Below are 17,029 nucleotides of genomic sequence, written 5' to 3' on the forward strand. Positions count from 1 at the left end.
AGCACTGGCCGCCTCCGCCAGACGATGAGGGTTGCCCGAAACACGGCTGGGCGCTGCGCTCAGTCACCGTTACATACGCTTTGGGGTTTTTTATATTGGTTAGTTGGTTTGGGTTTTTTGGGGTTTTTTGTTGTTGTTGTTTTTTGGGATGGAGGCCTTTTTTTGTTTCCCCCCCCCCCAACCCCCCCTTTCCTTTCTTCCTTCCTGGGTAGCGGAGAAGATGATCGGGCTCTTCTTTGCCTCACCCGGCAATATGTGGCCCGGGATCACCCAGGATCACCCAGGAAAAGCCCCACGGCACCCGCCGCAGTCGGGAGCACGGCTGGTGCGCCAGGTGTCTGCAAACGGAGACTCACGATAGGTTTTAAAAAAACAGCTTTTCCATCTGTTGGAGCGATAAATAACTCCGACCCTCTTCCCAAGCGGTTCGGAAAGCCGGCTTGCCTGCCGGGAGCCGGGACGGAGGGCTCTCCGTGTGTCTCTTCGCACCCCAGCCGGGCCGGGGCAGCTGGAAGCCCCCACGCCGCTGCCGCCTCACCCCGCCTAGGAATGGCTACGGAGCCTTCTCGGGGGTTCTAAAGCTCTTGTCACTGCGCTGGGGAAAGGGAGGAGATAGACTATAAATACAGCCGTCGCGCCCTTTGCTCGCCCTGAAATCTAGTATAACATTTATTGCTTTGACAGAAGGGGAAAAAAAATTGAAATCCTCGTATTAAGTCGGCTCCATAGTTTCCAGACACCCTGGAACCCCTTTTCCACGGCAGCATGTCTAATGTATTCCCTGGTGATTCTAAGCATTAATTAGTTGTTTAATAGGAGTATGACTAAAAATGTAAAAGAAGGATTAGGAGCGTGAAACGTATGTCCAGCTCCTTCCACACACTCGAGGAGGGAATGAAAATCATCCAGTATCTTATGTTTCTCCAGAAGCCATTTGCATTTCCCACCAGCTGCTCTCTTTAGCCTCTCCGGGGCGGACGAAGACTGCTGCCACCCGGAGCGGAGGCGGTCGATGAACGGCGAGCGGTCCCGCTCCGCGGCCGCGCTGCCAAGGCGGGCGTTCCAGCCTTCCCTGCCCAACACACGACGGGGCTGGAGGTGAGGAGAAGATGCACACCGGGGCAAGCAGTTTGCTTCTCCCGGGTAAACAAAAGTGAGGGGTGGGGGCTGGGAGTCCCTCTCTCTCCCACTCTTCGGATGCGCGGAGAAACCGGATTTCACCTGGCTGAGCGCTCCCAGGGGTAGAAACGCAGGTAGCCAGGGACGCAATTAACTAATCTATTTCTCCCTAGATTTTCCCACACTACTTCATTTCTTTCGAGAGAAAGTCACCCCCTCCGCTTGGCCCGGCGACCGCTGCGGCGTCGCAATCAAAGGGCTTTTCTGAGCACGCCGTGGAGCGGTAATGCTGCCGGCTGCGGCTGAGCTGACTTAACGACCCAGGGAAAACTTGGCCTCTTCCAAGAGTCCTCTTTTCCCTCCAGCAATAACTGCCTAGCCCCCTGCCCACGGTTATCAACAACTAAAATTCACTCCAGGCTGAAAAAACTTTAAAAATAGACACAAAGAGATCAGGTGTAGCCTCCGAGTTATTAAAGCGCCTATTTTATTTTCGCGTGTTTCCTCTATAAACAAAGCCGCAGAAATGCTGCGAGAAAAAGCGATCGCTTTAGTTTGATCTGAATAGAAAAATCCGACTTCGATATTTTCTTAAACACGGAAAACGCCGCAGAATCGAAAATATTTTTTTCCCTGGAGGCGGCTCGGTGTCCTTTAGGGAAAAGGGAGAGAGAGCAGCGTTTTCTCGCTATCGTGCATAAATGATGCAGGGCGAGTAACAGAGAGGAGCAGTAGGATTTCGGCTATCCCGGCGCAGCGCTACCGATACAGGCACGAACAAGAACACCCGGCATTAAAAAAAAATAAAGAAAAAGAAAAAGAAAAGAAAAAAAAAACCCAACAAAGATATATTGAAGAAGTAAGAAAAAAAATCGGGGGAAAAAAAGAAAAAGTAAGTGGGTTAAAACAGGAAACCGAGACCTCTCCCAACAGATTGCCGATCCCTCTTCACACCTGGTGCAAGGACAGCCACCGGCCCGGCCCGGGAAACTTCAGTCGCAGTTCCTTGCGCCCCCCTCCCCAGCCGGGCGGAGCAGGGCGCGCCCTGCGCGGGCGCGGAGAGGCCACGGCCGTCCTCGCTCACCTCGGTTTTCCTCTGGCTACCTAGCCCGCCGCCGCGCCGCCTCCGCCGACTTTTGTCCTTCCTCTTGCCCCCTGCCCCCTCCGCGGACGGGGGCTGCCGCGGCCGCTGCTGCGCCCGTGCCCGCGGAGAACCGCGGAGCCACCCGCCCCGGCCCGGCCCCGGCCCCGCAGCGGCGAGGAGCGCTCGGAGGAGCCTGTGTGACGTCAGGAGCCGGGGAGGCGGGCGGGGCGGGGCGGGGGCGCGGGAGGGCCGGGGAAGGAGGGAGCCGGCGGTGGCTCCGTGGCCCCGTAGCCAGCGCAGGAGCCCGGTGCGGCCCCGCCGCCCCCGCCAGCCACAGGCACCAGCAGCGAGAGCAGCGGGGCGAGCAGCGCAACCGGCCCCGGTGAGTGCGGGAGGCTCGAGGGGTATCGGCGGGACGGGCGCGGGGCTGACAAGCCGGCAGGTCCAAGTTCTGCGCGCGCAGGGACGGGCAGCGGGACTGCGGGCCGGCTGGGCAGTGTCCTGTGGGCTCGGATTGCTGATGTCCTCACGGGCGGCTGCGCCCCGTCCCCCACGGCTGTCAGCGACGGAAACAGCCCTGCCCCCGTGCCGTTTGCCCGCCGTGCTGGTCCCACTTCCCCGGCGGGGCGGGCGCCGAGGAACCGGCCGCGGAGGCAGAGCCTTCCTGCCGCGGAGACGCGGACCTGGGAGGGGGGCGGCAGCGGTGCCGGCACGGGCTCGGGCCGCCCAAAAACGGTGCGGGCGGGTCTGCTGAGCCGGCTGCGGGGTCTGCGGCTGGGACCCACCAGCACCGCCAGCGAGAGAACGGCGGGCCACGGCTGCCCCGCAGGCACCGCGGACGGGTAGGCCCCGCACGGAACCCCCTTTCGTTTGAGAGCCCCTGGCGGAAAGCCTCTCGCCCAAATCACGGAGCGTAGCATTTCGGGCGGTGAGATCCTCGCTAGGCGACTCCAGTTTTTCGGGGATGGTTGACTTTTTTTTTTTTTTTTTTTTTTTTTTTTTTCCTAAAGAACAGGGATAGATACCTAAAAGGGAAAGGAAAAAAAAAAATCCCGCGCGACTCCGCTTTCCTGTCCGCGCCCTGCAGTTGTTCCGAGCAGGGCCCGGCCGTGGAGAAAGGCAAGGTGGCGCGGCTGGTGCGTTTGCTGGGGCTGTGGGCGCGCGGAGGTGCGGAGGTATTTAAATCTGAGTACTCAGAGAAAGGGAAGTGGAAAAGCAAGTGGAGTTGCTTTCGTTTGAGTCGCCGCGCCGGAGACAATAGGAAAACGCTCCCCTTGGCCCCGTGCTCCGATGTGCCTTGCAACAAAAATTAAGAGAATACGGAGAGGAGAAAGGGAAGGAGCAATACGAGCGAGGAAGGAATAGTCACAATCCGCCCGAGAAAGGCGCCTTTCTCCGAAGAGACCGGCCTCTCAGTAGAGAGGAAAAACTTCCCCTCGGTGCGTATGCGTGGGGGGAGCCGTGCGTCTCCACTCGTGAGATAAATCACCCATAAAGGCAGACCGAGGGGGAGGGAATTTGTCATGCAGGACTAATCTTGACGGAGACCGATCCCAAAATAAGGACTATCTACGAAGAATTAAAGTTCTCTTAATTGCCTTCCCGGTTAATTTAGGCACTGTTCGTGTGCTAGGCCTGGCTACTGGAGGGATCAGAGTTCCTCCCTGCCGTCGTTCATCTGGGAATATAAATCGCCATGTCACGACCACGACGTGACCACAAGAAATCCCGATAACCACACCTTCCCGTCCCCTTTCCTTGTTTGCTTTTTTTTTTAATTATTTTTTTAAATTTTATTTTATTTTCCACACATTCCTCTCCTTTTTTCCACGGCCTTATCCTGCCTGCCCAGCGGAGGGTGGCAGGGCCGGGGCCTCGGGGCCCTTTTCGGTGGGTGCTGCGTCCGGCGCTGCTCATCCCAGACATGCCACGGCTCCAGGCTGCCGGATTTCTAAGCACCAGCTAATAATGTGCCCGGGTCCAGACATTAAAAAAGAAGCGAAGAAGAAGAAGAAAGATTACCGAAATGATGGTGACATGCAAATTTCCCCCGAAATTATCATAAGTAAACATTTGAAGCCTGGACTAATAAAATCCCATCTGTGTTACTTCATATCGAGTTAGTAGAGAGCTGTGATAATGAATTTTGTAATATATCACGAACAGACATCTCAATCAGGCACTAATCCTGTGATTTTACTGCCCGACCTCTCAGATAGAGACGCGGCGGTGGCGGCCGGAGAGCGCGGAGACGCAGTCGCGCAACTTCCGCCGCGGTGGGGAAGCGACTGCTGGTCCCCACTGCCCTACGGTACCCCTGCCATCTGGGCCGGCCTGTCCCGCGACTGAGCACAGCGACGAGGTTAGGGGACTCTCCTACACGTCCCCAAATAATAATAGAAATGCAGTCAGGCCGGAGGGTTCGACAGGCTAGGAAACAGCCACGGGTGTTTGCGCCTGTCCTGTGGTGTGACTTAGGTGGGACACGAGGCTGAGGCAAGGAGAGGGGACACTGCGCGTATGACTGGAGAAAGGTGCGGGATCCAGCCCGCGTCGTTGCGACGTAGCTCCAGGGGTGGCTGCGTTTCGGGTTCTTGCACGTATTTTTCAAACCCAAAATAATTGTTTTAAAACTCCGATGCCTTCATCTTTTGCAGATAACGGGTAATGGAGTCCAACTGCCGCAAACTTGTCTCCGCCTGTGTTCAGCTAGGTAAGAGACACTACCGCCCGCCGGGCCGGAGGCACAGCGGTCCCGCTGCTGTGCAGAGCGGTGCGCGGGGGTGCAGCCAGGCGGGCCGGCCCCGGGGAAGCGGCGCCACTTCCGCGAAGGGCTGCGCAGCGTCGGGCGGTGACCACCTACCACCCACCCTGTTACCTCTCCTCTTCCCCCCCGCCGGCCCCGTGTCCCCGTCCTCAGGCGTGCAGCCCGGCGCCGTCCAGTCTTTATTCCGAAGGCGGACATCTTCGGAAATAAAGGGGGAGATGAGCGAGGGGCTCAGCGGTCCCTCCGCGCCACTCCGCGGGTGCGCGGCAGCGGCGGCCGCGCCGGGTCGGGTCGGGTCGGGTCGGGTCGGGCCTGCCTGCGCGGCACCAGGGCGCCCTCTGCTGCCCGCCGGCGGAGCGCTGAGCGCCGCTTGCGCCGGGAGGTGCGCGGCCGCGGGAGGGGGAAGCGAAAGGGGAAAGGGGGTGAGCGCATCCCCACGGCCGCGGCCGCGCGCCAGCTCCCGCCACCATCGCGTGTCCCCAAAAAAAGCATCGCTGACAGCGAGCCGTTTAGACACACGCAGCGTCGCTCTCGTATTTATTTTTATTTTCTATTTTTTGACACCGCCCCCTCGCCCGTAAACGAGCCTCCAGCCCTCTCCTGCCCCCAGAGGTAGGCACCCCCACAGCGCCCCGGCTGCAGGACAGCGAGCTCCTGTCTTTCTTCCCCTGCCCTTTTCAGGGGGTCTGACAGGTGAGCCCGGGGGGTGATAAACAGCAATGCAAATATATTACAAAGAAGAAAACAAGCACTCTGTATTTCGAGAGACTGTTTAATCCAAGACAAACGTAATTTTGTTTAAATAAAATACATTAACCTGAATTAATAATACAGGAAACTAGAGTGAATTAATAATGCACGTATTCCTGGTCTCGTGGTTAAACACTTCCTTCTAAGAATACTGTATTAACCCTGTTTGGCCAAACAGCTCGCTATTTCTCAAATAAGACCCAATGATTTTAGGGAGAGGCCACGTCCCCTTCTCGAGTCCACCCGCCCCCAGGGACTTTAAACAGGATTTGCTAGTTGCACATCAAAACCCCTAGAAGAAGAAACGCTTAGGCTAAAGGAAGGTTAGCGAGCAAAATCCCGGGTAATTCCAAACGCCGAAGTATTACAAACCGATAATTTTTAATCCCGGAAACATACACGATATTAAATTGTGCACAAATAGGCTTTACCAGAGTCTGGCACTTTTTCTCTCGGCCAGTAATAAGTGTTAAATAATATGGAAAGGAAGGGTGACATTGCTTTATATATGGTTTGCAAATAAGAAAGGCCTTTTTAGCCTCCCCTGCCTTTTCTTCCCGATGAACAGGTGGTCTTAATCAAATCCCTTAGCACGATCTAATGGGAAAGTGGGGACCTTTCTGATATAATAAATTTATGAGACCTTCCAAGCCAGCTTTATTCGACTAAGTATTTATAAAAGTAATATCCACATATGCTCCCTGACACGGTAACTTTAACTTCCTCTGCCGAGAAACAAATGGTTATTTTCTTAACCATCAATTATGAACCTGGATTATTGTAGTACACGCAAAATTTCCTGCCTTGTTACCGTACCAGCCGGTCTGTTTTTTACTCGCCGGGCTGCAAGGGAAATTGCTATCTAAACACCTTTAATTCCATTAATTAAAACGTACTTCCGAGTCCAAGAAGCAACGCGGTGTTACCTGACCATTAAAACGTTCCCATTTACGGGGAAGGGAAGCGCGACGACCTCGGATACAGATATATCCCTGCAGATAAGGCAATATATCCCTGCAGAAGTGGGGATGAGCCCTGTGTGCTGCCTCAGTCCCTGCCTCTGTGAGATGGATAACAGCAAGCAAGCAAGTCCCGAGACGCCCTGAGCTGCTCGGGCGACTTGCTTTAAATCGTAGAAATCACGGGTGTTTTCTCGTGGTATCGGAGGGGTTTGTGGAGTCTTGGCTTTGATTTGCTTAAAACCGCGCGGTACTCGTTGATTTTTGTCTTACCTGACCGTAAGGGCGTCATGTTTTTGAGATTTAGCTTGCAAAATGTCTGATCCTTGGGGCCGGCTGGGGGGAAGGGAGGCAGGGAAGGAAGCAGGGGTGATTGGGGATCCCCCTCTGTCACATTTCAGATTTGGAAATTGCGAGGGTGGTGAAGTGATTTCGCGAGATCGGCACCGTCGGTGGCCACGAGGAGAATTTTCGCTAACTAGAACCACTGGCAGTAATAGCAAAACATGCGACTGTTTTGCCAAATCGATGTTTCCGCAAAAGGAAAGGAGGAAACGAAATTCAGTAGGAGACCCTCCAAAACGACACGGCATACCGTGTTCCCGTGGGGAATGGGGCGCCGAGGGGGAGGGTTATTCCTGAAGAAACGAGTCCGTGGCCGTGCCGAGGAAAGGAAAATGGGAAAATATGAAAAAATTATTGCAGCCTAGTGTGTCAAACGCAGGCCGGGGTGTGTCAGGTTTCTTCAGAAAGACGGGAAAATTGCTGCTGGGTGAGCAGTCCCACAAAATTAAGAAAACTTCAGCACATGCTTCGGCAGACCAACGGCACTTGGAAATGGTTGTCAGTGGTGGGTTTGTTTGAATAATTTTTATGCAGGGCGAAAGGATGCTTAAGTTATTTGTGTGTACGCGTATATATATATATAATCTATACAATTTGTTAAGTTTGTGAATTCTACTTAAGGAATCTTTCCCTGTAATCGATAATCTAGGTATTGCTGAAACAGCAGCTTCCAGCATAAAATGTTGAAATTACATTCCGTTTTATATCACCATCCAGCATTCCAAATTGATTGTTTCAACTCTATCGCCAAAAAAGAAAAAAAAAAAAAACAACTCTTCTGAATATTCGTAACTGAACATTCTTTTCAAAAACAAAAAGTAAAAAACCTAACGCTGATTCAGCTTTCCATTCAGACCGGCTGAAGACACTGCAGTGTGCAAAGCAAAGGTCGCTGGTGCCTTTTTTGAGCCCCGGGACGAGGTGGGCGCGCAGCCTCTGCCCATGCGGGAGGGAGCGAGCGCGGGGGGGCCGAGGCGGAGCCGGAGCCGGAGCGTCGCTGCCGCCTCTGGGCCGCCAGGCAGAGCCGAGCGGCACCCTCTCCTCCACGTAGCGTGGCCAAATTTTTCCCCGGAATTGTGACCTGAGTCGTGGAGCCGGGATGTTCCCCTATCCAGGGGGCAAGGGCTCCGCTGGTGCGCCCCATCCCGCACCCCCCGCCAAGCGTAAATTAGAAGTTATTTATTGCGCTTCGCTTATAGAATTTTCCCCCTCCGCGGTAGCCGTCTGAGAATAATATATGCAGCAGTTGTTAGCCTCACTCCAGGGAAAACTAAATGTATAACGAAAGCTTATTCGTGAGTAGGAATATACTAACGGAACAATCTGATGCCTTCTTAATCCTATGTAAAAAGCTCTGTAGTCTTCCTAATATTGACTGAATGGGTAATTAATGGCTCTTCATCGAGGAGAATAGCCGGTAATCCGAGATAGGCGAAAGACAACAAGCCAAAGGTAAAAGACAACAGGACTAGTTGGAGGCTCTACATAAGAACCAATTTATCCATTTAGGGGAGTATTACGCCTAGAAACAAAGATCTCGTGAGGAGATAAAGGAAAAGTGGGAAAATAAATACCCGCAGTAGGTCTGGCCACCCTCCGGTGTCCCCAGCAGAACCGCTCAGCTCCCTGCCCTGCTCTAGGCCTTCCCGTCTCCCACACCGGACAGGCACTGGGCATCCCGGGTGACCTCAAAATACAGCGTGGACAAACAAACAAACAAACAAAAAAAAACCAAAAAGAGAGACATACGCACAAGAAAATAAAAGAAGGGAAAAAAAACAACCGAACGAACCGGGAAAAAGACACACCAAAACTCCTATGAAATTAAAAAGGTGAAGTGGAGCGGGGACCATCCCCGATTCCCCATTTTTCGCAGGCAACGGATGTCCCCAGTCCACCGAGGTGCATCCCCGATGGGTCCTGCAGCTCAGGGCAAAAAGGGAATAGAGCAATTCCCAAAATAGTTTTGGGGTTTTCTTTGATGATGACAGCCACAGGCAGAGGCGCGGACAGTCGGTACACGAGTGAGATGGCGGGGACGGGGACGGCTTCATGGCCAGGACCCGAACCCGAGAGCCGGTGGGACCTTCCACCAGGAAAAAAAAATTAAAACACTTGACATTTTAATTGAAACCTTTGCCGCTAATATATTACCTGGGTGACTACAATTAGGTTGTTTTTCGGTTGTCTGACAGCTTTTAAAATATTATTTCACTTGGGAAATAAAAGATTCATCTCAGATTATAGGTGGGTATTTTTGGATTTACGTGATTTATGGTCACCATGACAACTAATGCTGTGTGGTAGCTCCCCTTCTGCCCGGGGTGGGGGAGTTTTAATCAAAGGCACATAAGGAAATGCCGACAGCCTCTCCCTTTGGGCTGCCGGGGCCCGGGCCAGTGTTGTGCGCTCCTTTTCGGTGCGCGGGTACGGCTGGAAGGTCTGTCCGGCCTGTGCCTGGGGGACGCGGGGCTGGAGCCAGGGAAGATGTGAGGGCGGTGCGGTGGCCGGGCCCTGCTCCTCCTCTCCCCCTTCCCGGGAGGAGCGCGTCGAGAACGGCCTGTCCCCGTGAAATGTCCCCAGACAGCGAGGATGCGGCCGGTGGGCACCGGCGAACACCGGCGCTCGCCCTACAAGGGCATAAAGCGCCTAACAAGCACTCTGCGCCCCGCTCGCGGGAGGGATTTCTCGTTTCGTGTCGCAGCGGAAGAAGCCAGCATTGCCTCAAAATGACTGAAAATAAATGAATGTAAAGAAAAAAAAAAAAAGAAAAAAAAAAAGAGATGACGGGTGTCATCCAAGACAGGGATGCCCTGCCACGTCTGAAAAAAAATAAACGGAGGAAGAAGATACCTCTGTATCGTCACCTCTGGCTCCCCCTCCTCAGGGCATTTCACACTTGTTTTCTCCTCGAGGTGGGGCAGGAGAGGGGCAGCGCCCCCTCCCAAGGGCCCCTCGCTGAGAGGCCGAGGGCGCGCCCGCTTGGCCGAGGCTGGGGCAGCCCCCTGCCCGCGGTCTTGGCACGGCCCCGCCGTGGGTAAGAGCCGGGGGCGGTTCTCGGTGCGGGACCACAGAGGTAGCGAGAGGTTAAGAAGAAACTGGGATATGACTAGTAAACAAATTGTGCAGAATGGAGCTGGATTCATATTGACTTAGTTATAGGTCATCTGCTGCCGGTGCAAAGGGAGGAAATATTTACTTTACACATATACTTTATGATCTTGGGGGAATTAGAGGAAATTCAATAAGAAAACGGCTAGAATAATTTTAAACCCCCTATTTAAAAGACTTAAGCAAATTAGAGTCTTATCAGATTAAAATCCACTACAAATGTAAGAGCATTGTCTCCATCGAAACGCTGTGGGGTCTGAGGAAAGAGATTATTTGCCAAATCTCGGGGATAAAAACACGTCATTTAAACACCAGATAATGAGCAGAATGTAAATTAATTTAACCTTCTTTACTAACAGGCTGCGAAAGTAATATGTATAATTTAGTGATAACTAAGATTGCGATGGATAATACGTACCTCGAACGAGAGTCAGCGACTAAGGAAGACCCTTGAGGGAGGTAGGGGTGAGGTGTGGTGGACGGGATGGGAACGGGACACAGAAGAGTTTGGGCGCTGGGATACGGATGTGTAAGGCCACATCATGGGGAAGCTTTCGGTAACTTTTCAATACCAGTGACCAACCAGATAAATTGAAGGTAGGGACGGAAACCTGTATTTCCTGGGTTCATTCGGAATCCCCATCCCTAAGACGGCCAAAACTCCCCTGAGAAAGTGTTGGCTCTGCGGTCTAGGGCTCGGGGACAGATTCCTCTGCCCCAGGAGGACCTGACCAGCATGAGAGGGCAACCTGCCCTGCCTTATACGCGCGTGAAAAAGCCTCGCACCTCTTTCTTGCAAGACCCTGGTCCACAGCAGCCTCATTCCAGCGCTATGAGCAGTCCCATGAGTAGGAACTGCGGGACAGTGTAGCCCGTCCCTGTCCTGCCGCTGCCCGGGCAAGGGGTCAAATCCCCAAACCTCGGAGAAGAGTTTGAAAGTCCTGTGTACCGGCGCCTGGCCAGGTGTGGGACTTGGCCAAACGCTGTGAACGGCTTGCGTGGGCGCAGATTCATGGGCTGCTCCGGGCCCGCCGGGGGCGCGGGATGGTCCCTGCGGGTCCACACTGATAGGGAGGAATAGTCCCGTGGATTACTGTGCGAGTAAGTTGTAAAACCCGTGTGGAAAAGACTCCTTGGGGCTAGCTTTTGGGAACCCTGTTGCAAGGAAGGGGCGGGAGTGGCAGAACCAAGGAAAGGATTTTCCCCCGTGTACTCTGCCTTCGGTGCGGGCAGAAGAAGAGCAGAAAGCCGGCGAGCGCGGGGACTAGAAGAGCTCGGGTGCCTCCGAGGGCGGTGTGAAGCTTTCCGTAGCTGTGTCGCAGAGGGGAGGTTGTTGTCGTTTGTGTTTAATTGTCGTTGTCAGCAGAAGAAGGTCCGCCGTCTAACCGGCCGCGCGTCCGTCCTGCTTATTTTCCACCCCCTCCATGAGCGGGGAATCGTTCTTTCTTCCACCCTACTGCAACGGTCTAGCAATGGCGAGCTCCCCGCTCTTCACCCCAGAGGATGCGGGAGCGCGGCGAGCCGGTCCGACGGGGTGCCCTGTGAGCCGGCGACGGAGGCCGGGCTCTCCAGGCGCGGGTACCCCCCACGGGGCACACCGGGCGGAGGTTTTTTGGAGGGGCGGGAGTGCCTATCACCGGGAGAGCGCGGGGGGCGGCGTGGGGCGCGCGGGGCAGCGCGGGCGGGGCAGGGCGGAGCGGGGCGCAGGCGGGGCGGGGCGGACGGTGAAAGGGCGGGGCGGGGGCGGGGCGGGGCGGAGTGGGTGACGTGAGGCGCGGGGAAGGCCGCCGCCGGTTTAAGATGTCAGGCCAAGAGGGAAGCGGCTGAGCTGATGCGGTGCGGGGCCGGCCGCGGCGCGGGTCCATGCGCGGGCAGCGGAGAGGAGCACCCCGCGGAGCGCCGCCGCGCCTCGCCGCCCCCGCCCCGCGGAGCCCCGCGGCGGGCCGGGGGCCGCCGGCCGGGGAGCTGCCGTATCGCCGTGACGGCTCTTACAGGACCGGACTCGCCTGCTCTCTTGTCGCTGCCGCCGCGCCCCTCCGGGCGGCGGGGGCTTCGAGGCTCACCGTACCGCCCGGGCTCTAGTCGAACGTCGTCCGCCCCGGCGCGGTTCTCCGGCCGGCAGCCCCGACCCCCGGAGTCGCGGAGCTGCTCCGCGTCCGCGGAGAGGACGCTGCGCAGACCCTCCTACACGTACCGACACCTACAGACACACGCACACCTTCTCCTATCGACTCCCCAGGCGCGCACGTAGACTTTGGCGTCCTTTTGCCGATGAACTGCATGAAGGACCCGTTAAGCCTGGAGCGCCTGGGAGCCGGGAATAAGCTGTGCTCCTCCTCACCTTCTTCCTCCTCCTCCTCTTCATCATCCTGCCATCACCACCAGCCCGCGCTGGCCATGGCGACGGCGCTGGCGCCGGGGCAGGCGCGCTCCTCCTTGGAGTCTGCCAAGCACCGGCTGGAGGTGCACACCATCTCCGACACCTCCAGCCCCGAGGCCGCAGGTAAGAGGGGGTGAGAGGCAGGGACCCCAGCCTGACGGGCGCCCCGCCGCCCTGTCCTGCTCCGGCCCAGCTGGCAGCCCCCCGGACCGCAATGCACCGCCGCCCCTCTTCCCAGGAGCGTCCCGCACCCGAGCCGAGATGCGTTTCGTGGTTTTTCGCATGCGGTCTCTGTGTGTCGGCGTACAGGAAGATAATGCCGTATGCAAGGATAGGCGAGTAGCATGTATACTGGTGGGCGAGTTACATGAATACAGATCGGCAAATAACGTGGGGAGTTAATGGGCGAGTAATATCGCTACAGACGGACAAATAAGGGTATACACGGACAAACAATGTTGTTACAGGCGGGCGAATAACACGGGTGTGTAGTAAAGCAAATAAAACTAATTACATGTATGCAGACGGGAGAATAATATGGATGCACATAGGCAGAAAGCTTGCATACGGAGAGGCAGCTCAGTCCCGCTGCCCCGGCGGTGGCTGCTCCACCGGGAGGAGCCGCCCGTGGGTGCCCGCGGGGCGCGGAGGAGCGGCGGCGGCGCGAGGCCGGCGTGGGTTAATCATTACAGTGTTGAGTCGCGTTCGGGCCAGTCTGCGGGATCTAGCAGCTCTGGGGACACGCTTTTCCCCAGCCGCTGGAGAGGAAGCTGAGGAGGCTTAGGCGCCCTCGTTTTCCGCCTTGTTTTCTTTTCTTTCCCCCACTTACAGAGAAGGACAAGAGCCAACAGAGTAAGAATGAGGATGCGGGGCCCGAGGACCCCTCCAAGAAGAAGAGGCAGCGGCGGCAGCGGACTCACTTCACTAGCCAACAGTTGCAGGAGCTGGAGGCCACCTTCCAGCGGAATCGCTACCCGGACATGTCCACACGGGAGGAGATCGCCGTCTGGACCAACCTCACCGAGGCCAGGGTTAGGGTAAGTCCTGACACGGCACCCCGGCTTGGAGCAGCGGGGGTCAGGGTGGGTTGGGAAAGAGGACTGAAATATTTGCAGCTGCTTTCGATTTCGGCTCGTATGTAAACTTCAGAGCCTTTGCACAAAAGCAGGGCAGAGCAGGACACTTCTGTCGAAGCGAGATAGATTGGGATCTGTCTCTGCGTCTCTGAAATATGGTTTACTGCACGTTTCGCCTTCACCGTGCAATGCGTCCCTCTCCTTTTGATCGAAATGCTAATGAAAACGTTAGCCAAGAAAGCAACTTGGAACAGGCTGCAACCTGCGCTGTCTCTAATGAGAAAAAGATGTAAAATACACAAGAGCTTTTGCTTCACTCCGAGGCACTCCCAATGTGCCCTTCCTTACATTTTCTATTTCTTTGGGTTTCACAATTCGACGAACGTCTCTCTCCACCCTCTACCCCCCTCTGAGATTTATGGGACCATCGCGGCCGGATCCTGCTCGCCTGCCAACGCCTCGCTGGGGGAAAAAAAAAAAAAAAAAAGAAAAACAGCAAAACCCAATGCACGCACAAAAAAAAAATAGGCCTGTAAAGGGACCGAACCTACAGATTTTCGGAAATCCCACATAAATCATCTCCTCGAGGTGGTTTGAGGAAAGCGAGACAGTGAGAACGGGGGGTGGCAGCGAGCGGGGTCGGCTCTCAGGTCCGGGCCGGCGGTGTTGGCGCAAGGCTGGGACAGCCACGCGGAGGGAGCGGGGCCCGGCCGAGAGCCGGAGGACTCCCGGAGCACCGAGCGCTGTCGGTCGCGGTGCGGTTTTCGTGGAAGTTGTATCGGTCCGCAGGGTGCCTCCAGACGGACCCGTCCCCGTGGTGCCCGGGCGGCCCCCGCCCGGCTCGACCAGGGTGGGGGTTTCCACAAACACCCCGGGGAGGTTTCAATACACATAGTAAGGCAGCTGCTGGCGGCTGCCCCACGGGTCAGACACCCAGATGTGGATTGGGAAAGGGCACGTTTTTCCCATTGTCTGCGCGGGGAGGGTCCCTTAGAAATCCTTTAGGACGTAGTTAAATAGTGGTCTTCTTCTTCTTCTTCTTCTCCTTCTTTTCTCTACCCCCCCCCCCCCCCCTCCCCTTCCTAAGAGCAGTCGAACAAGTTTGTTTAGAAAATGATTTTCGGTTCTGGAAGCTTTCACGCTAGAGGAACTTGTAGCTTTTACAAACTGAATCAAGGATTTATTAGTCGCTGGATTCCCCCTCCTTTCCTGTACCATCGTCTTAAATATTCCTCGGGTTTCTGGGGGTTTTACTCTCGCTTTTTCACTTTTTTATTTTTCCTAGATGGCTTCAGTGCAGAAAAAGCCAAGAGAAAACAGAGGGGAGGGAAACAAAGAGAAATGAAGGGGTGGGGGGGTTGCAGGAGAGAAGGGAGAGAATAAGAAGGAAGCGTTGGCCTCTGTGGTGCGAATTAGAGCATCACAAATTATGTGGAGGTATTGGGGGAGGGAGTGGGGGGTGGGGGTGGTGGTGAGGGTGGAATGATGCAGCCGCGAATCTACCTTGTTAAATGCGGGCGGCCCCGAGGATGCTCGGCTGTCCCGGCAGCGCAGCTCTGCCTCGGCCCAGTGCAGGGCTCCATAGATGAGGAGGTGAACCTATACATGGGAATCTATTCTCATATATATATATTCGTAGAAATTTTTATATATAACTTCTATACAGACAGGCTTGGCTGTTGCCCTGAGAACCTGCAAAAGGATGCAGTAGTGGTGGTTCCTGACTAACTTGCATCTCCCTCCCTCCCTCCCTCTTCCCCCATTTCCAAAGGTTTGGTTCAAGAACCGCAGAGCCAAATGGAGAAAGAGAGAAAGAAACCAGCAAGCCGAGCTTTGCAAAAACGGCTTCGGTCCGCAGTTCAACGGCCTCATGCAGCCCTACGATGACATGTACCCTGGCTACTCATACAACAACTGGGCAGCCAAGGGCCTGACCTCCGCTTCCCTCTCCACCAAAAGCTTTCCTTTTTTCAATTCCATGAATGTCAACCCTCTGTCTTCTCAGAGCATGTTCTCCCCTCCAAACTCCATATCCTCCATGAGTATGTCTTCAAGCATGGTACCTTCTGCAGTCACCGGGGTGCCCGGCTCCAGCCTCAACAGCCTGAATAACTTGAACAACTTGAGCAATCCCTCCCTGAATTCTGCAGTGCCAACGCCAGCCTGTCCTTATGCTCCTCCAACACCTCCGTATGTTTATAGGGACACATGTAACTCGAGCTTGGCGAGTCTGAGACTTAAAGCCAAGCAGCACTCCAGTTTTGGCTATGCCAGTGTGCAGAACCCCGCTTCCAACCTGAGTGCTTGCCAGTATGCGGTGGACAGACCCGTGTGAAACATCCAAGTAGGAAACTGTGTGAGAATCCCTCCCCATTTCCCTCAGAGACTGAGAATTTCACTAGAAAGTAATGGGCACTAGAGAGAAAGAGAAAGGAGGAAAAATCAGAGGCAGAGAGAGAAAACGAGAGAGAGGAGGAAAAAAAAAGAGGAAACCACTGAAATAAGATAGTTCCTTTGTTTTCAAAGGACCTCCTACAAATTCTGAAATCTTTGTTTCACTAAGAGTATTTCAACAGTTATGAGGACATATATATATATATATGGACAAATGTTCGACTGGATATGATATTACATTTTAATGTTACTATAAGCTTGTTATTTTTTAAGTTTAGCATTGTTAACATAAAAACGATTGAAAGGATGTATATATATCGAAATGTCAAATTAATTTTATAAAAGCAGTTGTTAGTAATATCACAACAGTGTTTTTAAAAGGTTAGGCTTTAAAATAAAGCATGTTACACAAAAGAGATTAGGACTTTTTCGCTTGCGAGCAAGGGAATGTATATACTAAATGCGACACTGTATGTTTCTAACATATAATTATTAAAAAAATTGTGTGAATATCAGTTTTAGAATAGTACCTCTGGTGGATGCAATGATGTTTCTGATATTGCAATGTAAAACATGCCCTGTGTATAACATTTCGTACAATATTATTGTTTTACTTTTCAGCAAACATGAAAAAAATGTGTTTTATTTCATGGGAGTAAAATATACAGCATACAATTTTGTCTGGATTTTTTTTTTTTTTATTTACTGAGCCAAGCTGCACAGCAGCAACAAGTCTGCAGTGATTGACTGATAGTTGACACTGGATCTCGTTCTCTGGCAACTCGGGGTAGTACTTTTGCAATGCAAATAAATGCTGGCACTTTTTTTTTCTGCATTAAAAAAAATATCCCTCGCGCTAACATTGCATACTAGAGAAGCATAGGACTTATACTCCTTGTATCCTTTTATTTCCCCGCACAGCCCTGAGAAAATGGATTATTTGACATGGCTGGACTCGAGAATTATCAGCCGCAAAGTTGCTGTATCTCGAGCATAAATTTGTCCTGCTGTTAGGGAAGCTTTTATTAAATAAAAGTGGGGGGG

General features: G+C 54.0%; 1 protein-coding gene across 2 annotated transcripts; it reads left to right on the top strand.

The window, feature by feature from the left end:
- Positions 1–4,870: 4,870 nt before the first annotated feature.
- PITX2 (paired like homeodomain 2) lies at positions 4,871–15,926 on the top strand. 2 transcript variants are annotated; one of them, XM_062493759.1, is made up of 4 exons: positions 4,871–4,916; positions 12,375–12,638; positions 13,347–13,552; positions 15,363–15,926. In XM_062493759.1, the coding sequence occupies exons 1-4, from the start codon at positions 4,871–4,873 to the stop codon at positions 15,924–15,926; spliced, it is 1,080 nt and encodes a 359-aa protein (XP_062349743.1). The 2 variants fall into 2 exon arrangements, with proteins under 2 accessions (XP_062349743.1, XP_062349744.1); XM_062493760.1 differs by lacking the exon at positions 12,375–12,638.
- The last annotated feature ends 1,103 nt before the right edge of the window (positions 15,927–17,029 follow it).

This window comes from Cinclus cinclus, chromosome 5 (genome assembly GCF_963662255.1).
Source record: "Cinclus cinclus chromosome 5, bCinCin1.1, whole genome shotgun sequence".
NCBI lineage: Eukaryota > Metazoa > Chordata > Aves > Passeriformes > Cinclidae > Cinclus > Cinclus cinclus.